At 39.7% G+C, this 26,500-nt stretch overlaps 1 protein-coding gene across 1 annotated transcript in view; it reads right to left on the reverse strand.

Moving 5' to 3' along the window:
* Positions 1-26,500, reverse strand: part of PRMT8 (protein arginine methyltransferase 8) — a 145,276-nt gene that overhangs the window by 42,517 nt on the left and 76,259 nt on the right. The window contains exons 3-4 of the mRNA XM_036760686.1: positions 25,506-25,661; positions 15,740-15,803 (exon numbers count right to left, since the gene is read on the reverse strand). Coding sequence (XP_036616581.1) covers positions 15,740-15,803; positions 25,506-25,661 — 220 coding nt within the window. The remainder of the gene's footprint in view (positions 1-15,739; positions 15,804-25,505; positions 25,662-26,500) is intronic.

Consider the following 26,500-nt stretch of genomic DNA (forward strand, 5'->3'; position numbering starts at 1 on the left):
GGGTCAAACAACTAGTTCGTTATGTAAGGCTGGAATTGAAAACTCAGGTCTTCCTGGCTCCGGTACCAACACTCTTTCTACAGGGCCACCCAGCCACCTACAGACAAGAATGATCTTGAAGTTTCATTGGAAAGAAATAAAGGTTTTAAGGGATAGAGGATGAATTCTGTTTTAGAGAAGTATTTGAGATACATATGGGACAACTAGCAGAAAATATCCAACAGGCCATAGTGACACAAGATTGGGCTCAAGACGGACTGAGGCTGGATATACAGATCTAGAAGTTACCTGCATAAAATGCCTGCTTATATTGTAGATGAGGAAATTGTATCTAAGAGGAGGGGAACTGACTTGCCCAAAGTCATAAAGCTATTGCTAGAATAGGAATTAGGTCCCTGGTCTTCTGACCTCCTAGGATATTTTGCTCTCATCTTCTAGTCAACTTTCCTTAAACTTGATGCTTTGATTTCCTCATCAGTGAATTCAGATCTTTCTTTCAGAGTGTTTCTCTACCAATTAATTATTATTTTTAACATTTAGCAAAGCCTTGGCAATTGGCTGACTTGAAGAATTTTTCTTCTAATGGAGACTAAAATTGCACTCTTCAGGTTACCAAGTTACTGATTAGGGCACGACGGTGGCAGAGGGGTAAACAGTGCCCTTCAGCTGTTGAAATTGGGAGGTGGAGGGAGGGGAATTTGGAACATTTCTTTAGGGTTATACCTCCAATCTGAACCTGCCCCACTAAAATGCCAGCTCAAGATTGGATTGAGGTCACTGTATAGACATATTTTTATGCTTCTAGAATGATGGAAAGTTTGTCTGAGTGACTATGACAGGCCTTCATTTGTAGACTTTAGAATAATTAATCTACCCAAACACACAATAGGGAACAATAGACTCTAAATTGGGAAATTTTCTCCATTCCTTCAAGTAAACATATTGAATGTCTGGTTGGGTAAAGTGTGAGTACGTGTGTTGGTTGCTTGCTTGGTTGGTTGTTGGTTTCTTGGTTTCTTTCTGGCAATATAGAAATCTAGGCATTATGAAAAATGGGTCTTTATTTTGTTAAAGGGATAGTGGCAAACCTGTGTGACTCAGCATTGTTAGAGGCTATTGTCCTACCATCAGAAAGAGAGGACGTTGCCCTGTGGATATCTGAAGTTACTCTATTGTCCCACGTAAGAGTCACATATCAGAGCTGATACATGTGTCTAATTTCCCTCCCCCAATGCAATAAAGAAATCTTTCAGCTTATAGCCTGTGTGAGCTCTTTGGTCTTTTCAGAGTTAATAGCAGTTGCAAAACCTCTGTGACTCTTTGGTTATTTGTTACCAGAGTTGATAATCGTAAGTTTAACATCTTGCTTCTTGGTTTCACTGCCAGAAAAGACTCATCTTGATCTCTAGTCTCCTCCCGACACTCTGTCTTCATTACTTTGCTCCCCTTCATCTAGACTACCAGTGATAAAATTCAAAATGGCACTATCAGTCCTTGCAAGATTCATATTCATAAGTGAGAATGGAGACCTTCTCCTTAGAAAGATCCACCCACTGTCCTGGTATGAGAATTTGCCTAGGCAGGATGGTAGTGATTATCTCAATTGCCAGACCAAGGGTTGTCTGCTGACCAGTAGAAGATTAGTTAGATTAGTGGTGAAAGGCCATCCATTACAGATATCCTGAACATGTATCTTATTCACTGGAGCTATGGAGAACACCAATCAAAGCACAGAGGAATAATCCAATCTGACTTAATCGTCTAATCATCTACTTTCGGTGCCCTGTGAAGCAGGAGGTAAAAGTGAGGTCATGGGGTGGATTAGGGGTCTATCCAGAGAAGAACAACCAGAATCACGAATGGACACAAAACCATTGCCTATAAAGAAAAGTTGAAGGAATTGGAGAGGTTCAAGTTGGAGGAAAGAAGTCTTAGGGAGGACATGATAGGTATATTCAAATATTTGGAGATTTGTCATATGGAAAGCGGACTCAACATTTTCTTTGGTCACAAAGGGTAGAATTAAGACCAAAGGGTGGAAACTAAAGAAGGGGAAGATTTGAGCTCCATATAAAGGGGATGGGAAGGGGACTCAATGACTAGCATTGTCCAACAGTGGAATGGAATGACTCAAAGTAGGAGTTTCCTTTCACTAAAAGTAGTTAAGAAGAGACTGAATAACCATTCCTTCCTCCTACTTCCTGGATAGAATACAAAACTGGTTTTCCCCCTTATGAAACCTGTCATTATTTAAGCCTTTTCAATATAGAACCTCGCTTCTCCCTTAAGCTTGGCCACATAGGGAATGGAGGAAGAGTTGGAGTTCTCCTTATCTACCAGAGAAGCCAGGGATAGGAATGATCTGCTTTTACATCTAAGGCCTTAATGGTCTTATTTGTGTCCAAGCTAGAATTTTCCTGTTAGGTTATTTACGGGCCTCTCAGAGAATGTTCTGAGCTATTTGTGAGGCATATTTATACACACATGCACACATACATATGTGTATATATATATACACATATTTCCACATATACACATGTATATAAACATATATTATATATATGTATATTTGTGTGTGCATATACACATGTGCATATACTATGATCTATTACCTCTAAGCTCCCTTCCATCTCTTAAGATCTGAACTGCTACGGAAGAATAGTGTCAGGCAGGGTGAACAAAACTTGGATGGCAAATGAAGATTGTCCTAGGCCAATAGATTTTGGAAAACTCTTTAAATCAGACATCATAGCACAGAGAAAAAAGTCTGGATTTTTTTTTTTTGGCAAGGCAGTTGGGGTTAAGTGACTTGCCCATGGTCACACAGCTAGTACATAAAAGTCTGGATTTGTAATCAGAGAGGTCAGATGGTTCCCGGTTCTACAGCTCTGAGGCCCTGGACAAATTATGTAAATTCTCTGGCCCTTAGTTTAGGGAAATGGGAGAATGGGGGCATTGGACAGCTACTCTCAAGGACCCTTCGGTTCTACATCATGTTGTCTCTGATGTAGATTTCATTTCTACTTTCTATGTCTGAATCACATGTGGGCCAGGATGCACACGGAAACTCAGTTCTATATTTTTAAAATATGACATATTTTGTGGCTTGCATAGAAAAAAGGAAATTAAAAATATACTCTCCATCCCTGGGTTTGCCTAGAAGGACATGAGTTCTGCTGCAGTGATATCTGTCTCATTGTTCATGTGTGTCTTTTCACAATTGACCTGAACTCTCTGGAATTCTTTTCTTTCCTCTCTTAAACTCTAGTACACCCCCATCTCCAACACCTACCACTCCAAATCCTTCCTGAACTAATCAAGCCCACCAACTGAGTAATCAAAGACTTCTAGAATCATCAAATTGAAGATGATAAGGGGACCTCTAAGATCATTTTAGTCCAATCTCTACCCCAAACATAAATTGAATCAACAATATCTAAATTGGTTGTCTAGCCTCTATGGTTTATCTAGCCTTCAATGACACCACTTCATGAAAAAGTCCCTTCTATTTTAGAGCAGCTCTAATTGTTAAGATGTTTTCCTTATGTTGAGGTAAAATCTGCCTCCCAGAAATTTCTACCTATTGCTCACTGGGATCAGCGAGAGCAAATCTGATCCTCCTTCCATATGACAGCTCATAAAACTCCTAAAGGCAAATATCATGCTCCCTTCCTATGTTTTTCTTCTTTTGGCTAAGCATCCGCAGTTCCTTTAAGCTGGTTATGCTCTATATATTTTCCAATTTGTCAATGTTCCTTCTATAATGTAGCACCAAGAATCAGACATAGTACTTTGGATGCGATCTGAGCCAGGACACAATATAGTGTAATTATCACCTCTCTTACTCTAGATACTCTGCTACTATTGATTTAGTCTAAGAGCATATTCATTTTTTTGATTGCATTACCACACTAACTCATATCACACTTGGAATCCAATAAAATGCTAAGCATTTTTTTCATATGAACTACTTGGTAGCCAAGGCCCCCTCACTTATGCAGTTGAGTATTTGAACCCAAGTGTGGAACCTCACATATTTCTATATTAAATTTCATCTGTTTTGCTTTAGCCCACCATCCTAGTTTGTTGAAATTGTTTTGGACCCCCAATGTTTCAGCTGATATATTTACCTAACCCTCTTAACTTTATTACATTTAAAAATTCTAATTTATGGATTCAAATTTTGGAAAAACAGAACCAAGAACAGGTCCCTGGAATATTCCACCAAACAACTGGGTAGACAAGGATCTAATAGTCAATCCTGTCAGTCAATCTAATCATGAACTTTCCTAACTACAATGCTCCAGTCTGCTTCTCAGTATATTGTTTATAAGCAGAGCATAAGAGCTTTTGTCAAATACACTAATAAAATCCAGCTATACTGTCCTCTTATCTACTAACTGGAAGGAAGGAAGGAAGGAAGAAAGGAAGGAAGAAAGGAAGGAAGGAAGGAAGGAAGGAAGGAAGGAAGGAAGGAAGGAAGAAGAAGGAAGGAAGGAAGAAGGAAGGAAGGAAGGAAGGAAGGAAGGAAGGAAGGAAGGAAGGAAGGAAGGAAGGAAGGAAGGAAGGAAGGAAGGAAGGGGAATTTCACCTTATACAGGAGTTAGGTTCTAAGATAGGTCACCATATAAGGTATATAAAATTTTGACAGAGTCAAAATTACTTTAAAAAATTCCTGTGTCATCCATAAAATACCTCAGAGTATTGCTAAACAGTTTTAGCTAGAAATGAACTAGGTGCCTTTAAAGGAAGTTAGTCTGTATTAGAGAACAGATGGATCTGAGACGGTTGCTATCAAAATAGTTGAATGGAAGCTTTATTTTTCTTGATTTTCAGCTAAGTTTGATCAGGAGAGAAGGTGGGAACCAGGACTTCTACTCATATAGAAGGAAACAAAACTAGGGGAAAAAAAGCTAGCAGACAGGAAAGCAGATGATGAGGGGAAATATATTCTTAAAAGGGTTCACACCTAAGTGTGATTATCTGAGAGTGTGATCACGCCACTACACGTTTCACCATGAAGAGAGAACCTAAGGAAATGAAAGGGAACAAAACAGGAGGATTCTGGCTGACCAGGAATGATAAGAAGGCTATCTAAGGCTGTCCTTCTCATTAGCTCTACAAACCTAAGTGCAATGAAGAAGTTGCCAGTAAGTATGATGAAAAGATTTTTCTAATCACACTCAGTCCAGTCAGATACTCATACTGTGAGAGATACATTTACTTACTGAATGGAATGGTAAGCAGAATGGTCCACAGTTTAAATTAATTCTCTCTCCCCTCTTTCCCCCTTTTTGCTCTCTGTCGTTCTCTCTTTCTCTCCCTCTGTCTCTCTCTCTCTCTTCCTTCCTCCTTCCCTCCCTCCTTCTCACAAGTATCACTGAAGTAGTTTAGCATGATTTGTTTTTTGATGAGTCTTGATCGTTGAATCCCTTTCTGCATCTGTGATGTTTGTCAGGTTCATTGCAGATTGCTTGTTACAGGCATCCATACGCATAGAGGGAGTAATATTAAAAATAACATTTTTGTGTTTAGGTTTGTTCAAGCAGATCTGTGCCTGTGTACAAATGTAGTCAGAGTCGGTGTGATGGAATGGAAACTACTGACTTGGGGAATCAAGAGAACTAAATTCTAATCCTAGCCCCTCTGCTAACTCAGAGTGTAACCTTGGGTAAATCACTTAAACACTATGGACTTCAGTCTCCCCATTTGTCCAGGTGATAACTGCTTGTTGGGGATGCTGTAGAGATGGTTTCTACTTCAGGTTCAGGCTGAACTAGATCAACCTGAAGTTGAGTCTCCTTTCAAGGATAAGATTCCAAAATTCTATGATGGGGTCAGGTCCTTTTTCTAGTTCTAAAATTTTATAACTATATTTTCTATGAGGAAATATTTTTAAGAGTTCTGGGTGGCAAGTATTTTTAAAAGTCCTATACTGTTATTTTTGTTTCTGTGCCCACATTTCTGAGATCCACTCCAAGTGCTAATTCAGCATATTAAAAGCTTTCCACGGAATTTTCCCCCACCATTCCTTCATCAGCTTGACTTAGTTTCTAAGTAGAAAGAATAGAAAGAACACTGTCTTGAGAAGGAGAAGACCTGGGTTATAGTCCTAACTCTGTTAGTAACTAATTGTGGCCTTGGACAAATCACTTTAGCTATAGAGGCTTCAGTCTCCTGATTTGTCAAAATGACAAATTTGAGGAGGTTGGAATTCTCTAAGGTCCCTTTCAGCTGTAACTTTTGCTATCATGGTAAATGATATTAGATTTATTGTACTTGGCCTCCAATAGCAGAACTAGAATATATGGATTATTATAGAGGAAAGAGTTTGGGTCAATGTAAGTAACAATTTCTTTATAATTACAGTTGTCCAAAAGAGAAATAGACTAGAAATGAGTTCCTCATTATTGGAGATCTCCAAACAGAAGTTAAATCGCCACTTCTCAGGAGTATTGGTGAGGGGAGTCATGATTCAAATGAGGGTTCAATTCAATTCAACAAACATTATCTTTGTGGGGGGTAGGAGCTGGACTAGATGACCTTTCCCTCAAATTCTGAAATTCCAGAACTCTATATTGTGCGCATTGTGAGGATGGTAGGAAAGGAGCAATGGGGAGGGAATTTTACTCCTCACTTACCTCTTCTCTGGGGAACCAGAAAGCACTGATGTTGTTGTCCTTTGAAAGTCTAGGAAGTAGGATTTCATTCCCTTTAGAATGTGTGTGTGTGTGTGTGTGTGTGTGTGTGTGTGTTGCTTTGTAGACATGAGAGTAATGGGATTGAGCACCCAATTCTTTTCTTGAAATCTGGGAGTTTGACTTTTGTGCCACTCAGAAGCATGGTAGAAACTCTGGGTCAAGCCAGGACTACTATGCCTGATTTCTAGAAACTTAAGTCCTAATGGTTTTCAATGAGCTCACAGGGACTCTAGAGAACCAAAATGCTTTGTTTACAGGTTGGAAGTATGGGGAAGTAAGGAACAAGGGCATCCATTTCTTGGTGGATTCTATTCTGAACCTTTCACTTTTTCCATTCTCAACTGAATACTTATCTATTCAGATTGTGATGAGGGTCTGGGGAGAAGAAGGGACCAAAGAGTTTAGAAAATGGATTAGGTTACTGAAAGAGACAAGAGAATTCTACTTCACTAGATATCATTTCAAGCAAAATGGATTTTCCTTTCTGGGGTGATAGAAACCAATCAGTATGCCTAATTTTAGCTAGTTGCCAGAGGTTGTGTGGTTTGTCCTTTGTTCTCAAAGAGGACCATGACATCAGGAAGATGATGACATGACTTGCAACTGAATTGGATTTGAGTGAGGGAGGGCTGTGCAAAGTCACAAACCTCACTGTCTTCTCCAGAGCTATCTGGGTCCAGTGGCCAGATATAGATCAGGATGACTGGAAATGACCCAGCAGTTGTTAGAGGTCGAGAGAAGAAGGAAGGAGAGCAAACCACACTGCCTTTACCTGCCCTCCTTTCTAGTCTGTGAGAGTAGCCATGATGTTGATTTTCTGTGTTTAATCTCCATACATCCAATATGTTTTACCCCATTAGGTGAGGAGCTATTTTAGGGCAAAGACTTTCATTTGCCTTTCTTTGAATATTTAGCACTTTATGTCAATGCCTGGCATTGTCAGTGCTTAATAAATGTTTATTGACTGATTTACTTGTTCTATTTTCATCAACAATGACAGTGAAAGGGTCATATCTGTACTTTAATAAGGAAGATAAGTCACAAATATCATGATGTTGGACCTGATCAAAGAAGTCCATGCTGGAGGCAATATAATTGTAAAGATATCTAGGCTCTGATTTTCAAAATATCTCAAAGAGAAAAAGATTCCAAAAGAAGGGGAAAGCTCATACATGGTACCTTTAACCAGCAGAGAGTACCAAGAAGATATCACGATCTATTGGTCTTATGTTCTAATTTCTGTAAAAACCTTTATAAAAATTATTCACACATACTTTCAAGGTATCGTTAATGAAAACAGAGGAAGAGAATAGGAAGTCTTTTTCTATGGCAGAATACATTTTCTACAGTCTGAAAAATATGAAGAATATAGTATTCCACTATGTCTATTGTTTGCTTATTTTTTAAATCATTTGATTCATAGAACAAAATGCAGCCTTAAAGCTCTTTTCCAAAAAGTGATTCCTATGTTAAGAATATGCCACATCCATAATAGACACAATCACAGAGATTCAATGATATGCTGAATACAAGTATTGAGGGAAGCATAAAACGGAGATATATATGCTCACCTAAGGTGTTCATCAATGTCATAGAAAATGTGTTAAACCGAGTGAAATTAAAAGGAATTTCAAAGGAATGATTTTTCAAGTGCTCCTATTCACAGATAATATTGTACTATTTATATTGGCTCTGAAATACTATAAAGACCCTTCAGTGAAAGAAACTGGCCTAGCAACTGATACTGAAAAGATGAAGTGAATGGAAAATGTATATCATCTTAATATGAGACATATATGGGACATGGGTAGGTACTTTTTTTCCCTCCAGTGTGGATACATTGCTCTGCACCTGGGTAATGAAATAGTTCCAGAAACGAATAGGAGAGTGGATCTGATCTTGTTTGGGGAATTTTACACTATTTTAGTGATCCCAAGCTTCTACTTTCTACAAAGACCCAACTTTAAGTAATATTAATATTCTCCCAATGTTTAATGGTCTGTTGAAGCCAAATAATTCATCATCTGCAGGCTACTCACAATGAGCTCTCTGCACTTAGCAGACTGACATTTGGAAAGTAAGCAGGCTTTCACTGTTGGGACCATGTGGAAATCCCTTCCAGTATAGTAGGACCTGCCACCATTCATGATCTATTCATATGACCTTCAAAAACTCAATGTCACCTCTACTTCATGATGAAACACCAGAACAGCATTTTGTGGAAAGGAAAAAAAAACAGGATAAAGAATACCTTTATGTAGACTATGACAGGCCACTGGATGGACATGCCTGGACGTTGTTCAAGGACCAGACATGAATACGAAGAGGAAAGTAAGAAAGATTGCATTTGGGAAATTGTAGAGCTTTGAATGTTGCCCAGTTTCTCCTTAAAACAAAGCCTATGACTTCCGGGGATGAAGCCAAGATGGCGGCTGGAAAGCAGGAACTTGCGTGAGCTCCCCACCACGTCCCTCCAAAAACCTATTAAAAATCGCTCTGAACAAATTCTAGAACTGCATAACCCACAAAATAACAGAAGGAAGCAGGGATCCAGCCCAGGACAGCCTGGATGGTTGCTGGATGAGGTCTATCGTGCATGGAGCAGAGGAGAATGGAGCTCAGCGTGGGGGGCAGCAGGACCAGCCAGACGAGGAGCCAGGTAGAACAGGCCCTAGCACCCTGAATTGGTGAGCTGTGGCAGTTACCAGACCTCTCAACCCACAAACACCAAAGACAACAGAGAAGGTTAGTGGGAAAATCTGTGGGGGATAGAGTTTGAGGTTTGGCCACTGCCCCAGGGGCAGCGGGGGAGGTGCAGCTACAGAACTACAGTTGCGGTTACTTCTGGCCCCATGCCCACATGGTGGGAGGAATTAAGTGGAGGATCAGAGCAGGAATGCAGAGCCTGCTGAAGATTTGCGTCAGGTCCGGGTTGGTGGTTCTTGAGGAAGGAGGAGTGCTGGGGTGGCAGAGCTGGCTATATAGAAATAGCTCTGAAATCAACAGTGCATCCCCTCAAGCTTGGAACAAAGTACTCTTTGCTCTACAAGCAGTCATACCCCGACGAAAAACTCAAGGGTCAAGTAAGTTGGCTGGGAATATGGCCAGGCAGCAAAAACGCACTCAGATTCAGTCTCAGACTTTGGAATCTTTCTTTGGTGACAAAGAAGACCAAAACATATGGCTTGAAGAAGTCAACAAAGTGCAAGAGCCTACACCAAAAGCCTCCAAGAAAAACATGAACTGGTCTCAGGCCATGGAAGAGCTCAAAAAGGATTTGGAAAAGCAAGTTAGAGAAGTAGAGGAAAAATTGTGATGAGAAATGAGAATGATGCAAGAAAACCATGAAAAACAAGTCAATGACTTGCTAAAGGAGACCCAAAAAATAGTGAAAAAAATATTGAAGAAAACAACACTTTAAAAAATAGACTAACTCAAATGGCAAAAGAGTTCCAAAAAGCCAATGAGGAGAAGAATGCCTTGAAAGGCAGAATTAGCCAAATGGAAAAGGAGGTCCAAAAGACCACTGAAGAAAATACTACCTTAAAAATTAGACTGGAGCAAGTGGAAGCTAGTGACTTCATGAGAAATCAAGATATTATAAAACAGAACCAAAGGAATGAAAAAATGGAAGACAATGTCAAATATCTCACTGGAAAAACCACTGACCTCAAAAATAGATCCAGGAGAGATAATTTAAAAATTATTGGACTACCTGAAAGCCATGATCAAAAAAAGAGCCTAGATATCATCTTTCAAGAAATTATCAAGGAGAACTGCCCTGATATTCTAGAGCCAGAGGGTAAAATAGAAATTGAAAGAATCCACAGATCGCCTCCTCAAATAGATCCCAAAAAGAAAACTCCTAGGAATATTGTCGCCAAATTCCAGAGCTCCAAGATCAAGGAGAAAATACTGCAAGCAGCCAGAAAGAAACAATTTGAATATTGTGGAAAAACAATCAGGATAATACAGGATCTGGCAGCTTCCACATTAAGGGACCGAAGGGCTTGGAATACGATATTCCGGAGGTCAATGGAGCTAGGATTAAAACCAAGAACCACCTACCCAGCAAAACTGAGTATCATGCTCCAAGGCAAAATATGGATTTTCAATAAAATAGAGGACTTTCAAGCTTTCTCAGTGAAAAGACCAGAGCTGAATAGAAAATTTGACTTTCAAACACAAGAATCAAGAGAAGCATGAAAAGGTAAACAAGAAAGAGAAATCATAAGGGACTTACTAAAGTTGAACTGTTTTGTTCACATTCCTACATGGAAAGATGATGTGTATGATTCATGAGACCTCAATATCATAGTAGCTGAAAAGAATATGCATATATATATATATATGTGTGTGTGTGTGTATACATATATTTACATACGGGTGTGTCTATGTATGTATATATGTAGGTATATATAAATATATATGTGTGTGTGTATGTGTATATATATATGTGTGTGTATTTATATATGTGTGTGTGTGTATATATATGTATATATATATATATATATATGCACACACACACAAAGGGCACAGGGTGAGTTGAATATGAAGGGATGATACCTAAAAAAATAAAATCAATTTAAGGGATAAGAGAGGAATATATTGAGAGAGGGAGAAAGGGAGAGATAGAATGGGGTAAATTATCTCGCATAAAAGTGGCAAGAAAAAGTGGTTCTGTAGGAAGGGAAGAGGGGGCAGGTGAGGGGGAATGGGTAAATCTTGCTCTCATTGGATTTGACCTGAGGAGGGAATACCATACACACTCAATTGGGTATCTTACCCCACAGGAAAGAAGGAGGAAGAAGATAAAAAAGGGGGATGATAGAAGGGAGGGCAGATGGGGGGAGGAGGTAATCAGAAACAAACACTTTGAAAAAGGGACAGGGTCAAGGGAGAAAATTCAGTAAAGGGTGATAGGTTAGGAAGGAGCAAAACATAGTCAATCTTTCACAACATGAGTATTGTGGAAGGGTTTTACATAATGATATGCATGTGGCCTATGTTGAATTGCTTACCTTCTTAGGGAGGGTGGGTGGGGAGGGAAGAGGGGAGAGAATTTGGAGCTCAAAGTTTTAAAAACAGATGTTCAAAAACAACAACAACAAAAAAGTTTTCGCATGCAACTAGGAAATAAGATACATAGGCAAGGTGGCATAGAAATTTATCTTGCCCTACAAGAGAAGACAGATGGGAGGGCTGACTGGGGAACGGGGCAACCAGAATAAATGCCATCTTGGAGTGGGGGGAGGGTAGAAATGGGGAAAAAATTTGTAATTCAAACTTTTGTGAAAATCAATGCTGAAAACTAAATATATTAAATAAATTTTAAAAAAAACCAAAGCTTGTTTTTCTAAAACCAATATTCTTCTAGTAATGCTATGGAGTTACAAAGTGTGGAATGATGCAGTCTCTAAAGAATTAAAGTTGCAACAGAAAAATGCATGTAGTGTAGTGGCAGCAAAGGATAATGCATGGATGTTCTCATTGGTCCTTATAGAGTGTCAAAAGTTCTAGGGGAAAGCCCCTTGCTTACTGGGGTTCCACATATGGAGGATGACCTGGACAAAACTCTCACAGGTTGAGAAAGTATGTATGGATTATAATCTAAAGCACTGGAGAGAATTTGAAAATCGGTGAGATCACAGATCCATCAGAGTTATCCCACTAGAGATATTTTATATAGAATTAAGAAACATTTCCTGTAAATAGAAACAAAATCACAGATAACTCAAAGGATGTTGGAAAGACACATTGTGATCCACCCTTTGCCTCCTATTTCTATTAGGACCCAATTCCTGAAAAGGTCAGTCAGTCTCTGAAGGGCCTGGCTGAGTGATGAGACTACTCTAAATCCCCAAGGCACCAGCTCCTTCACTAGGTTGGATGGGACCCCACCCAAATGAGTTTCTGTTTGGAGTATGAACAGAATCCAATCTGGACCAGCCTTTGCCAAAGTGAGGAACCTCCTATCCTAGATCCCTTCCACTAGATTTTAGGACAACCCAGCTCAGGAAGGAGAAAACTAGCCAGAGAGGTCCAAATGGAAATGCCTTCCCCTGCCCAGATGCCTTGAGGCTGCTGAGTCTCATGATCAAACCACATTCTCAGTAAGAGGAACTGAAGACTTTTAAGCCACCTCCTCATTAAATGTCCACCAATCAGGATTGAATTTCACTTGTCAGGGAAGTTTCTTTTTAGAAGGCACACATCTGATTTAAGCCATTTCAGAGTCTTCTTTCTCATCTCTGGTTACTGAAACTAATGACCATCAATTTATTGATTATTAGCTAGTCTAATTAATAAATTATTTATTAATTACCTGGAAACTCTGTCTCTCAGAGGTTTTATTCATAATATTATTATGAAAAGACATGAATAAAAATTATTTAGGATCAAAAGGTGTGGAGGTGTTGTTGACCTGCTCTTAAACTGGCCTCTGTTACTTCCTGATATATCTCAATTGAAAGGAAGACCTAAGCCATTGACTGAGAGGGGTGATTGAGGAGAGATGGAACTTTATGGCCACAATCACAGCACCACATTGCATGAAGTCCTCAGTTGAGGATTACAGCTGAGGCACAGAAGACTGAAAGAGCTGTAGGTCTCCTCTAAAGGGGCTGATTCTAGTAAATCGGGGAGGTAGGGACAACATAGTCCTCCTTGACCATAGGATTTCTAGTTGATGTTGAACAGACTGTTAGAAACTCTTGGATGAAGAGCAGTTGAAACAAAGGAATACATGCCAGTGGAGAACAGCTGAGCCACATTGCCCTCAGAAAGTGGTTGCTCTGTGAAACTTGACTGGGATTTGCAAAGAGAGGTCCAGAGAAGGCAGCATGATAATATCAATAGAAGCTGACACTGACAGCTTTGTAGGAGGCATGAGTTGTCCCTCCACTCATGTGCCCTGTGTACCCCTTTTCAATAAATGTGGGTGCCCCATGTATGTTCCTATTGGAGGTGCACCCTTACCACAAATTGTGTCTGTATTTGTGGGAGAATGAATTCAAGCTTTATAGGGGTCATGTTCTATGGTTATTGTCCTATCTCATTAAATGCTTTTGTTGCTAACTGCGTGTCTTCTGGTTGACTAGTAAAAATAAACACATAAATAGGGGCTCATGAACTACAGAGAAGATTTTGACCCACAAAAAATCCAGAACCTAGGGGTAGTTAACTGAGAGTCCAGAATGAAGAGGTCTCTGAGCTCTGTATACTTTTTGTGTGCCTGTAAAAAAAGTATTTATATAATGCTTTAAGGTCTGCAAAATACTTTACACATATTATTTCATTTTATCTTCACAACAACCCAGGGAGACAGGTACAATTATTATCCTCATTTTATAGATAAGGAAACTAGGGCAAACAGAAGTAAGTGACTTGCCCAGGGTCACACAACTCGTAAGTGTCTGAGGACAGATTTCAATTCTGGTCTTATTGACTCCAGGTCCGGTGCTCCATCCACTGCACCACCTAGAGAAAATGTGAAATAGAAAATAAAGAAAATGAGAAGCAGGGTGACTGGTGTATCGAGAGCTGACTTTGGATCCAAGAAGACTTGGATTCAAGTCCTACCCTTGACACATTCTCATTGTGTGACCCTGAGCATGTCAATTAATTCTCAAGTACCCTAGAAAATTTTCAAAGAAGTTGCTGAAGAGAAGGGGCTGACCTCCATCAGTATAAGGAGTTTCATTATCTGGGAATTTCATATATCGTTGAAATTAGAGGTCCAGTCCCTAGTCCTTAAAGTAAGCATAAGTATACATATATGTGTGTATGGGTATGTGTTTGTATGCATATATGCATATATACACATGTATTATACATATAGATACGGATACAGATATAATGGTTATGTTATATAAAAACATGTTTGTATAGGTGAAAACATATCTGTTCTTAGGGTTTTTTCCCCCTCTTTATCATCCTCCTCTATGGAAGTGACCTTGGGTTATCAGAGATTATACCAGAGGATAACAAAAATTGGCAGGTTCTAACAAGTGACCCCAGTGACAGATTATGTGTGTAATATTTGCAGATCAGTCTTACCAGGGTCAGAGACACTCATCACCAAAGGGTTGACCATGAGGTGACAACATGTTCTTAGCCATAGCAACTCATGAAGTTGGTAAAGTCTAGAGGGAACAACTACACTAATGAGATCATAAATCTTAGAAGTTTGGAATATCAGTTTATGTATTTTATTTCCATTTGATTCTGTGGGTGTCCCACTATAACATTCCTTTGCCCATTAGTCTGTCTTTCAAGGCCAGAGACAGTGCCTTATTCTTCATTTTCAGAATTTTATACCTCCTAGAATAGCTGTCTGCCCTGAGCCAAGGCTAAATCCGATCTTGCTGTCTGCCTGATTGACTGACAAAGCTTTCTCACTTGTGGAACCATGGAGTGGATTTCCTTTTCTTTTTCCTGACCTAAGACTGTTTAGTGTAGACCTTCAAAGTACCAAGGAGGACTATGGACTGTAACAACATGATCAATGAGAAAACCTGTAGGCTGGGTTGGGAAACTTCTATTCAGTGGGAATGGCAACCCCCCTGATTCTAGACTGGGTGGCCTTTCCTATGGGAGAGAAGTGGAACTTCTAGGAGTGAGGCTAGTAGGGATTGGTGACATCGTCCATGAGGTCATTGGACTTTATATAGCCAGAGCCCCGAAGATGATACAAGCAAACATGGGTTCGGGCTTGCTTCTTGGAGAAATAAGAGTATGATTGATGTAAATGGTTCCCAGGGTTGGCCAGGTGGGATGTGAGAGACTTAAGGATATAATCCATACCACAGATACAAAAACTTTCTGGAACCAGAGCTAGGTCTGAAAAGGCCATTGTCCTTTACCTACCATCGCAGGGAAGGACTATTGCCACTTAGTGGGGGTGGGGTGCTTGACCACATCACCATACCCTAGAGCCAGTTGAAGGTGAAAGGCCATCATTTACATGGAAATGACAGAACCAAATCAGGGGCACCCACTGCTTCCACGTTTCCAGGGGATAGTCTGAGTTGCCTTACTGTTGTCCAAGTGGTTGGCCTTGATAATTTTCTCTGAGTAGTCAGAAATACTGGAGCATTCGATCTAAAAGGAGAGTGGGACAAAGGAGAGAGGTGTTAGATGAAGTGCAGAGTGTTAGAGCTGGCAGGGAGCTCATGGCTCATCTTGTACCATCCCCTCATTTTGCAGATGAGGGAGTGAAGCTGAGACTGGGGCGGCCAAAGCAATTTCTCTAACACCACAGCAAATTACTGGTAGAATTAGAAAGTAAGTCTTCTGACTACCTGCGCACTTTTCCCTTTGGTGTGTGGCCTCAGGCTCTAATGGTAGTATGATTCATTCCCCATCCCCTCACTGCCACCCAGCTCTGTGTTCAGACAATAGTCTGAACCACACCTCATTCAAGGCCTGGGTCCACAGCTAAGGTCTAGGTCTTAACTGTGGCCAATCCAGGGCTATGGAAGCGTTGCTAAATTCAAATGCAACTAGGACCCAAAACGCACCAATCTTCTGCATTCTGTAATCCTTCCACATGACATCCTCACCCCATTTCTGTTTGCCTATCTCTCTCTCCTTGTTTCCTTGCTTCTCTCTAACTCCGTATCTCTGCATCTTTCTATATCCCTCTCTGTATCTTTATCTCTGTCTCTCCATCTGTATGTGTGTCTCTGTCTCTCTCTGTCTTTCTGTCTCTGTCTCTCTGTTTCCTGTCTCTCTCTGTCTCTCTCTCTCTGTCTCTCTGTCTCTTTCTCTCCTCTTCCCTGTCCCTGGCTGTCTCTGCCTCTCTGTTTTTAATCTGTGCATCTTTGTATTTCCTTATCATCTCACCTCTAAAGAGATTTTGATTAGCAGGAAAGGGGAAAGGTATATAGAATGTCCAAAGTGAGTGCACAGGGAGCTCACCAAACAACTTAAAATTCATTAACCAATTTTAAGAAGGAATGTACAGAAAATAGAAGGACAAGTAACCTCAAATGGATGCCAAAGTACAGTAAAGACCTGCAAGAAAATGGAGCCTAAATCCTAGCATGAAAAGAGGTTGGTAATGCTCAGGACAACAGAAAAGGTGTTTTGTTTTCTTTTGTTCTTAAATTATGCCAGGGAAAGGGGGATTAAAGTTTGATAATAGTGGTAATGGATGACCTAGAGAAGGAAGAACTAAGAGCAATGTGTGCAAGTCACAAAGAGACAAATTTAGGCTTTATTTAAGAAAAAACTTTCTAAAGGACTTTCCAAAAATGGAACGGACCAAGGAGCTCTTTCTCACTAGAAGACTTCAAGTGAAGGCTGAATGACTCCTTGCTGGAGCTGTGGCAGAGGAGATTTCTTTTCAGGTACTGGTTGGCTAGATGCCACTGAGGTCCCTTCTAGCTTTGAAATTCTTTCTTCTTCCTTCCCTCCTTTCTTCCTTCCCTCTTTCTTTCTTCCTTCTTTTCAATTAGATAAAAAAGTTCTCAAACTTTTTGGTCTTGGGACCCTTTACAGTCTTGTAAATTACTAAGGACCCCAAAGAGCTTTTGCTTATGGAGGTTATATCTAGTTGTATGTTGGAATCAGCTGGACCCGACCGTTAAATTTTCAGTGTGAACATTTATACGTACCTCAGATATCAGTCTAAACTACAAATCAGGGCTTGTTTTATTGATTGTCTGGATCAGTGGTGTCAAACTCAAATAGAAACATGCCACTAAACCATAAATAAAGATACCTGCTGCTGAATACTGACTTAGATAACCATACATTAACATCATCCATGTTCTATCGTATTTTCATTTTTATTGTTAAATATTTTCCAGTTACATTTTTAATCCAGTTTAGGTTGCACTCAGGACAGGTATTGTGGGACAAGTGTTTGACCCCTTTGGTCTAGAAAGTGAAGGAGAAAATGTTAATAATGCATAATACAAGTGTGTTGTGCAAAAAATTTTTCTGAAGAGTTGGTTGTTAAACATTTACCAGCATACCCTTGGTCATATCCATCCATACATACTGCATTAGAAATTTAAAATAATATTTTAAAATATCTATTAATTCATTTTAAAATAACAATAAACCTATTACATGTAAGCATAAATAACACATTTATGAGAAATAGCCATATTTTCTGAAGCAAAAAAAAATTAGTGAGAAGGGTGGCATTGTTTTACATATTTCTGCAAACCTCTTTAATGTCTACCTTAATAAAAGACAGCTGGATTTTCATAACTGCTTCTTCATTTAACAGTCTGTTGTGATATATTGTTTGAATTGACATATGCGAAGAAAATTTCGATTGTGGAACGCCTGAAAGGGTCTCAGGGATGCCCTACTTTCTGTTAGCCATACTTTGAAAACCATTGAATAAATGATTTGTAAAGCTTCTTTGTCTGGTCTCCTTTTGCTTTTTTCTCTTTTTGCCTCTGTCCATCTCTCTCTCTCTCTCTCTCTCTCTCTCTCTCTCTCTCTCTCTCTCTGTCTCTCTCACTCTCACCCCGACCCCGCCACATGCGCATGTGCCTCTTCTCTTTCTTTATGTCTCTGCCTCTTTCAGTTTCTCTTTTTTCCATTTGGTTTCACCCTATCTCAGTCAGTATCACAATCTGTTTCTGTTCCTTTTTTTATCTCTGTCTCTGTCTCCTTTCCTCTCCCTCTTTTCTAGAGTAATGAGGATCCAAGAATTCAGCAGTGAAGCCCCACACTTCCTGCCCTTACTTGGGCACAGTCATCTTGGGAGTTCCAACCAAAGAGCTGTAGAACAGCCCCTACACTATTGTGTTCCAGCTATGTGAGGCTATTCTAGCACGGTGTGGCTTTTTTTTCTTTTTCTTTTTTAGCAATCTGTTTCCCTTCCACTCTTTTTTTAATAACAGCTTTTCAAACAAACAGTTCCATCATATTTAGCTGGGTTTCTCTAGGGGTGGCTCATTTCACAGCTTTCCCTGTTCCATGCTCTCCCTCCCACTGACCACTATAGGATCACAGCATGACATGGAGCTCAGAGGTCAGTTAGAAGGAGACCAGAAGCCATCTAGTCCAACTAGTTTCTACTCATATAAATTCCCCCTGAAGAAGTCCTCTAGTTAGACCTGCTAATACCTAAGGCTACCTGTTTTCATAGCTCTGATTGGGAGGTTTTCTTTACAAGCCTATTGCTGCCCCTTTGCAATTTCTATCCATTGTCCCAGATCAGCCCTTTGGAGTAAAGTAGAGCAAGTGTCCCCTTTGGGGTGCAACAGTTCTTCCAAAATGTGAAGGCAGCTATGTAAACTCCTTGTGAGTAGGAACTGCTTTTCATCTGGACCTCATAAACCCAGTGTTCTCCTAGCACAGTGTCTCAGACATAGTAGTACTTAATAAATACCTATTGTATTGCCCCTCTTCAGGCTACCTTGCATTCATTTTGTATGTATTCTGTATATAATTATTATTGTTACCTATGCCTGTTATCTCCCTCATAGAAGCTCCTTGAGGAAGGAAGTGTTGCACTTTTGACTTTGTATCCCCAGCATTTTGCTAGGTACCTGGCACAGAGTGAATAAGCTATAGATTGATTAGATTGGATTAGATTGATTGGAATTCTTCTCCTTCTCCAGGTTGAGCATCCTTAGTTCTTCTAACTGATCCCCATTTGGCATGATCAAAAGTTCTTTCGCCATCCAAGTCACCCTCCTCTGGATTCTCTCCAACCTATCAATGTCTTTCCTAAAATGTGTTGCCCAAGACTGAAGACAATACTCCAGAAGTGGTCTGATCACACCGCCTCCATTTTATACTTGTGAAACAGATATTTTTTTAACTCAAGTACAAGACTTTACACTTAGCCCTATGAAATTTCATTTTCTTGGACTTAGCCCAAAAGTGAAGTGTGCCAAGATCTTTTTAGCTTATGACTCTATTATCCAACATATTAGTAATCCCTCCCAGCTATGTGTCATCTTTAAATCTGATAAGTATGACATCTATGCCTTTTTGCAAGCCATTGATAAAAATGTTAGACAGCACAAAGGCCAAGTTCTTAAGGCATTCCACAAGAAATCTCCTTACAAGTTGATTTTGAATTATGAACGACTAACTGCTCTTTGGTTCTAGCCATTGAACCAGGTCCAAATTGACCCATGTCACCCTCATGTCTCTTCCTTCATTTTGTCCAAAAGAATAGCATTAGAGACTTGTCAAATTCTTTGCTAAATCTAGATAATCTATATCTATGGTCTTTACCTTAATAGACCTTTGGGAAAGAAGGAAAGAGGAAGGAAGGAAGGAAGGAAGGAAGGAAGGAAGGAAGGAAGGAAGGAAGGAAGGAAGGAAGGAAGGGAAAGAGAGAGGGAGGGAGGGAAGGAGGGAAGCTAGTTTGATATGGCCTATTTTTGATGAAGCCATGCTGGCTCATTATGATGACTCTTTCCTTTCTTAGGTGTAAACTAACTACCTCTTTTAATGATGCTTTCTATAATCTTTCTAAGAATCAAAATAAAGCTCGCTCACATGTATTTTGGAGACTCCATTCTCTTCACCATTTTCAAAGTGGGGACATTTGTCCTTCCCCAGTTGTTCAGCATCTCTCCAATGCTCCATGATTTTTGTCAAAAATCATTGACAATGACTCAGCAATCACATTTGCCCGTTCTTTCAGTATGCTGAGTCAAAGAACTTAAATTCATCGAGAAAATAACTAGGTGCTCCCTTACTGTTCCTCTATGTTCTATTTCAAATTCCAATTAGCTATTTTGGTTGGGAAGGTTAGATTAAATGATCTCTTCTGGTTCTTTTCAAGTAGCAAGATCCAAATGAATCTCAGACCAAGTGCAAAGGAAGGGTGATGCTGTTGGCTGTCAGTTTCAGTCCAAACTCAATTCTGACTTGGCACAGGATAACAGAAGCAAAGTTAGAGGTAAGTCGCCCTGGTTTCCACTAATTGTCCATTGTCATCCTACGCACCCTAAGCAGCAGTCTCATTCTTCCTTTTGACCCCTCTCTTTCCACCTATAAAGCTTTAAAACAACAACAAACAAACACCTTTTTTGTTACCCTTAACTTTCCTTTGCCATCATGAGTTCATTCTAAGTAGTCTTGCTCCTGACGATATTCACACAGAACTATGCCAGGCTTTTCTGCTCAGCCTCCATTACTTCATTGCACTATTACAGCCCTTACTTCCACCTTCGGTATACATCTTTGTGAAACCTAAGTTGATCTATGAGGCTCCCATGCATCCATATTAGCCTCTTTTAAAAAATCTATTCTTTCCTCTTCACTGGAAGCGTTTCTTTGTGTCTTCAGAATTTCATTTTTGAGAGTTTCCTCTGTCTTGGGCTAACATTAAGGATTTTTAAGAAATTAAGGATATAGGAAACTACCTACCGTTCCTCTGAATACTTTGATATCTATTTTCCCAAAATCTAGGGTATATCAGACTGTGCCTAACTTTCCTCTCCTTCACCATCACAAATTCTAAGTTGGAGTGATCACCCGTCAGAAAGTATCCTATCATTTCTACTGGAGCATCCAGTTTCTTTTTGTTGATGACAAATAGTTACAAAATAGAATTTCCATTCTTAGATTTTTCCATCTTTTAGAGGATGAAATTATTACTAAGTCAAGGCAATAAATTATTATTTGTTCTTCTTTTGGGAAACATGAGAGATAGAGAAACAGAGACAGAGAGACAAAGAAAAAGAATGAGAGAAAGAACAAGAGAGAACTCCTGCAGATTCTCCCATCCATCTATTTCCCAAATTCCTCATCCATTTCCTCCTTCTGTCCAGAGGGCCCATAATACATTCCAATTACAATATCATTTTCATTTCTGCCTCTATTATTATTATTCACCAAATGCTCCCTACAATGTATCCTCACTCTGATTACTGGCTTTCTTTAAATGAATATATCAACTTAATATACAGTGCTATTATTCACTTCTCCCTTTTACATAGCCCATTTCTTTTACATAGGTATACCCTTCCAGAGTTATATTCTCATCATAAGTTCTATATCACCAAATTTCAATGGTATATAAGACAAACTTGCCTCCTTGCATTAGGATCTCTGATTCTTTTTTGTTAATAATATTTTGGGTAATTTTCTATAAACATCTTTTCTTAGATTTCACATCTTGTAAATTTCATCTCTGTTGCTATACTTCCTACTCTGAAAGAATATAAGCAACCTGAGGACAGCATCTGTTTCATTTTTGTCTTTGTATCTCCATCACCTAGAATGATGTTGGTTCAGCATAGGCACTTAATAAATGTTTGTTGATTAGTTGATAGATTACAGCTTCTCTCTATGCAGTCTAGCTTGAAGCATATATACAGGCTGTTTTCTCCTTCCTCAGTATTTTTTTGGTTTAACATCTAAAGATATACAAGACTTCAGACGCATACATTCTTACCAGCCCTTGTTAGATATGCTCCATCTGTGACTAGGAGTTGGTCATTTCTATATTTTAAGCTGTATTCCTGAAATATAAATACTATTTTTCAAATTCCATCTTTTTAACCATCTTCCCAAATCTGCCTTTCTCTTCCGTAGCAATTTCCTTAAATCAGTAGAGTTACTGAAAACATCACCTATGGTTCTGGGGTCTTCAGTTTCTCACCCAAGAACTCATATCCTTAGCAATGCTTTCTAAACTGCTTTTGGTAGTATAATCCATGCCCATGCAAACCAGCAGAAATTGGTAGATTTGAAAAGTCTTGGAAGGCTTTTCCTCTTGTTCTGGATACATGCCCCCAAGGAAGAGAAAAAACCTTTCTTCGTTTTTTTCATCAGGCTGACAAATCAGTATCCCTCACCAGGAAGCCATTAGCCATCAATATACATCTCTTCTTCTCTTCCCTTGGTTTGATGGTCTCTCATCAGACAGCAGCACCTTTCCTTAAAGGACAAGCAGCCATTCCTTTTTCAGAGAACCCAGCCTCCTCTTCTACAGGAAATCTCCCATGCTTTACTTAGCCATCAATATTTAGTGCTCCTTCTTCCCTTTTCACACTCTTCCAACCTTCAATTTCCTGACACAGGTCAGGATTCCCCTCTGCCTCTTTAAAGCTTTTTTCTTCTTTGTTATCACATTGAAACTCCTCTATCTTTTTTAAAGAAAAATAAAAGAACACTTTAGTTATCTCTCTAATAAGTGCGTGGAGTAGAGAGATATTCCTTGAGCCCCATTTCCTTCACTTCTACTCTATATAGCCAGCTAGTGGTACAGAGGATGGAGCGCTAGACTTGGACTGAGTTCAAATCCAACCTCAGATATTACTAGCTGCATGACCCTGGGAAAGTCACTTAACCTCTGCCTTAGTTTCCTCAACTAAGGAAGGAATCCTTGCAGGGTTTTTGTGATGATCATATTTATAAAAAGTACTTAACCTAATGCCTGGCACGCAGTAGCTACTATATAAATGCTTATTTCTCTCATCTTTTAGGAGGGAGACCTTCTTGCATTTTAAGCATAAATAATAATTACTTGACTGTGGCAGCAACATAAACATTATATATTCTGTACAGGTCTCTGCAAAATTGTCAAAAAAGGAGAAAGGGAGAGAGGCAGGCAGGCAAGAAGGAAGGAGGGAAGGTGAAGGAAAATGGTCTATAATCCTCCTTCTACTACTCACCCTACCAGTGCCCTTGAACAAATTATTTTCCCATCTCCACTCAAATCAGTTCAAGAAACACTTCTTAAGCACTTCCCATGTACAAGGCATTGAAGATACAAAGACAAATGTAGCATAGATCCTTTTCTCAAGGAGCTTCCATTCTAATATGGGGAACATGTACACAATAACTATGATACAAAGAGGAGGGAAGGCAAGTGTACCGCAAAGGGTGATGAGATGTCTGAGGAAGAAATCCCTTTCCTCTGGGCCAGGGAAGGCTACATGATGGAGATGGAACCTGAGGAGGATCTTGAAGAAAGGGAGGGACTTCAGACCATAGGATCATTGTGGGAGTCATCCATTCCAAGCCTGAAGGGTGACAGTTAGCAAGCGGCACAAAATGGGAGAGGTCAAGACAAGAATGGGTGATTGACAGGTCACTGAATTTCTCTCAGCCTCAGTGTCCTCATCTGTAAAATGGGGCTAATGATAGCACCTACCTCACCGGCTTGTGAAAATCAACTGAGAGATATGTAAAACACCTTGCAAATATGAAAGCAGTATATAAATGCTAATAAATATTTATGCTAATATGCTAAATTTATGCTAAAATGCTAATAAATAAATTATATTACTTCATACCTCACAAGATGGAGAATTCATATTTCCCAAGATTTATTATATTATGGCAAATCAGTTTGGTAATATAGGATATATAGTGTGAAATAAGGCTGGAAAGTTAGGTTAGAGTCTGCCTGTGAGGGACACTTAAATGCCAGGATGAGAAATTTAAGCTTCATTCAGTAGGTAATAGGAAGCTATCGATTTTTTTTAAGTAGAGGAGTGATGAGATCATATATTATACTTTTTCTGTAGGTAATGAGAAGCCACTTAAATTGGGGGGGGGGGTAGAAAGGGAAGGGAGAAGAATCACGTAGTTAAATATTTACTCCTACCTAATTCACAGAAGGTTTGTGGGGGCATCTAGTAAAGTCATGGATGTGAAAGCACTTTGAAGTGTGTATAAATGTCAGTATTTTACAGAGAAGAGAGAGAACATTGGAGGCCTGACTGCCTAACTGCTCTGCAGTGCAACCTTGACATCCTGGAATGCAGCAGAATGTGTCACTTGGAGTCAGGAAACCTAGGTTCCCATTTTGGTTCTGACACTTATTAACCCTGGTCCCCATCTAATGGGGATAATGAAGCCTTTATCAAATATCTTTTCTTTTTTAATTTAGTGTTTTATTTTTTCCCCGATGGAATGTAAAAATAATTTTTAACATTCATTTTAAAAACTGAGTTCCAAATTCCTCCCTCCCTCCCCACACCACCCCCTCATTGAGAAGGTGAGCAATTTGACATAGGTTGTCCGTGTGTAGTCATATCAAATATCTTTTCATAGAAAACTAGGTGGTATAGGAGATAGAGCACTGGCCCAAAAGTCAGATCTGAATTCAAATCCTGCCTCAGACACTAAACTAGCTGTGTCACCTTGGGCAAGTCACTGAATTTCTCTCAGCCTCAATTTCTTCATCCATAAAATGCGGATATTGATAGTACCTACCTCACAGGGTTGTTAAGATCAACTGAGAGATACATAAAATACCTTGCAAATCTTAAAGCACTATATAAATGCTAGCTGCTGTTACTAGCATTACAATATTTAATATCTCACAAGATTTAGATTTCATATTTCACAAGATTTATTTTATTATGTTATTTCATGCCTCACAAGACTAGAAGAGGTCCTGTGGTCCGATCCCCTTATATTTCAGATGAGGAAACTCTCCAAGCCCTAAGAAGTGAAGCAAGTTGCCCAAAGAAGTGAGTAGCATATCCAAGATCTGAATGGGTCCTTTGACTCTGAATCCAGGGTTCTATCTACACACTGCTCAGTTACCAACCTCTAGGCTCTGTAGATTTATGAGCAATTATTCCTTTAGGAGTCTGTCAGCAGTTGACCAATGGCTCCTCCTAACCTTTCCTACAGCTCAGGACTTATAGCTGGCTTTCTTGCTTCCTCTAAGGTGTATGTTGAAGGTATGAAGCACCAAGGACCATGTTTGTGTTTGCTTATGTGTTTGTTGGGGGAGAGGGTGGGGATTGGCAAAGTTTGGTTGGAGATGAAATGGGTTTGGATTGGAGAAGAGACAGTATCTGGGGCCCATTTTCTAAAAGGCCCAAAGCAAGAGAGAAGTGATGTTCTTACCCCATAAACCTTCTTGGCCCCTGCTTTAGCAGCAAACATAGAAAGGATGCCCGTGCCACTCCCAACGTCCAGCACCACCTTGTCCTTAAACACGTGCTTATTGTGGTACATGGAGTTTCTGTAGGTGAGCGTGCGTACTTCATCCTTCAGCATTTCCTGTGGCAGGGGAGGAAAGAGAGAAATCAAGTTAGGGAACCCCCTGGGGAGAGACGAAGTAGATATACAATCAAAGGATCCAAGTTTGAGTCCTAATTTTGTTATCTATTTAGTATATTGCAACCTTAGGCAAGGTCACTTAACCTCTCCGGTTTCCCCATGTGTAAAATTAAAGGGTTGGACTAAGTGATCTCTAAAGTCCCTTCCAATAAAAAACCCCTATGATTTGATAATCCTATAGTGCCACTCTCTTCTTCTTCTTTATAATATCTCACTTGGTTCCCTCACTCAAATCAAAGTCAACTGCAAGTCATGTCATTTCCCTGATGTCATGGTCCTCTTCAAGAACAAAGGACAAACACACAGTCTCACTTGGTAATTACATCAGATCCTTTGATTTCAATTATCACCCTTAGAAAGATGATTCTCTGATACATATACCCAGCCCTAGTAACTCTCCTAAACTGGTGTCCCATACCATCAGCTGCCTCATGGACATCTCAAAAGGGATGTCCCATAAACATGACAAACACCAGAATTTAACAAAGTAGACAAAGTTCCAAATTCCAAAACAACTTATCGTCTTTTCCCCCAAACCCTCCCATCTTTCCCAGTTTCCTGTTACTCTCAAGGACCCTGGATGACTTCCCAGCCACCCAGGCTTACACTTGCAGTGTTAGTCTTGATTCCTCGCTTCCATTTACCCCACAGATAGAACCTGTTGCCAAATCTTCAAAACGTCTCTCGTGTGCATCCTCACACTGGTAGCACCCTCACATAGGGCCTCATCACGTCTTGCCTAGATTATTTAGACCAGCTAATCTTTCATCTCTCTGATC

The sequence above is a fragment of the Trichosurus vulpecula genome, chromosome 5 (genome assembly GCF_011100635.1).
Source record: "Trichosurus vulpecula isolate mTriVul1 chromosome 5, mTriVul1.pri, whole genome shotgun sequence".
In the NCBI taxonomy this organism is placed as follows: Eukaryota; Metazoa; Chordata; class Mammalia; order Diprotodontia; family Phalangeridae; genus Trichosurus; species Trichosurus vulpecula.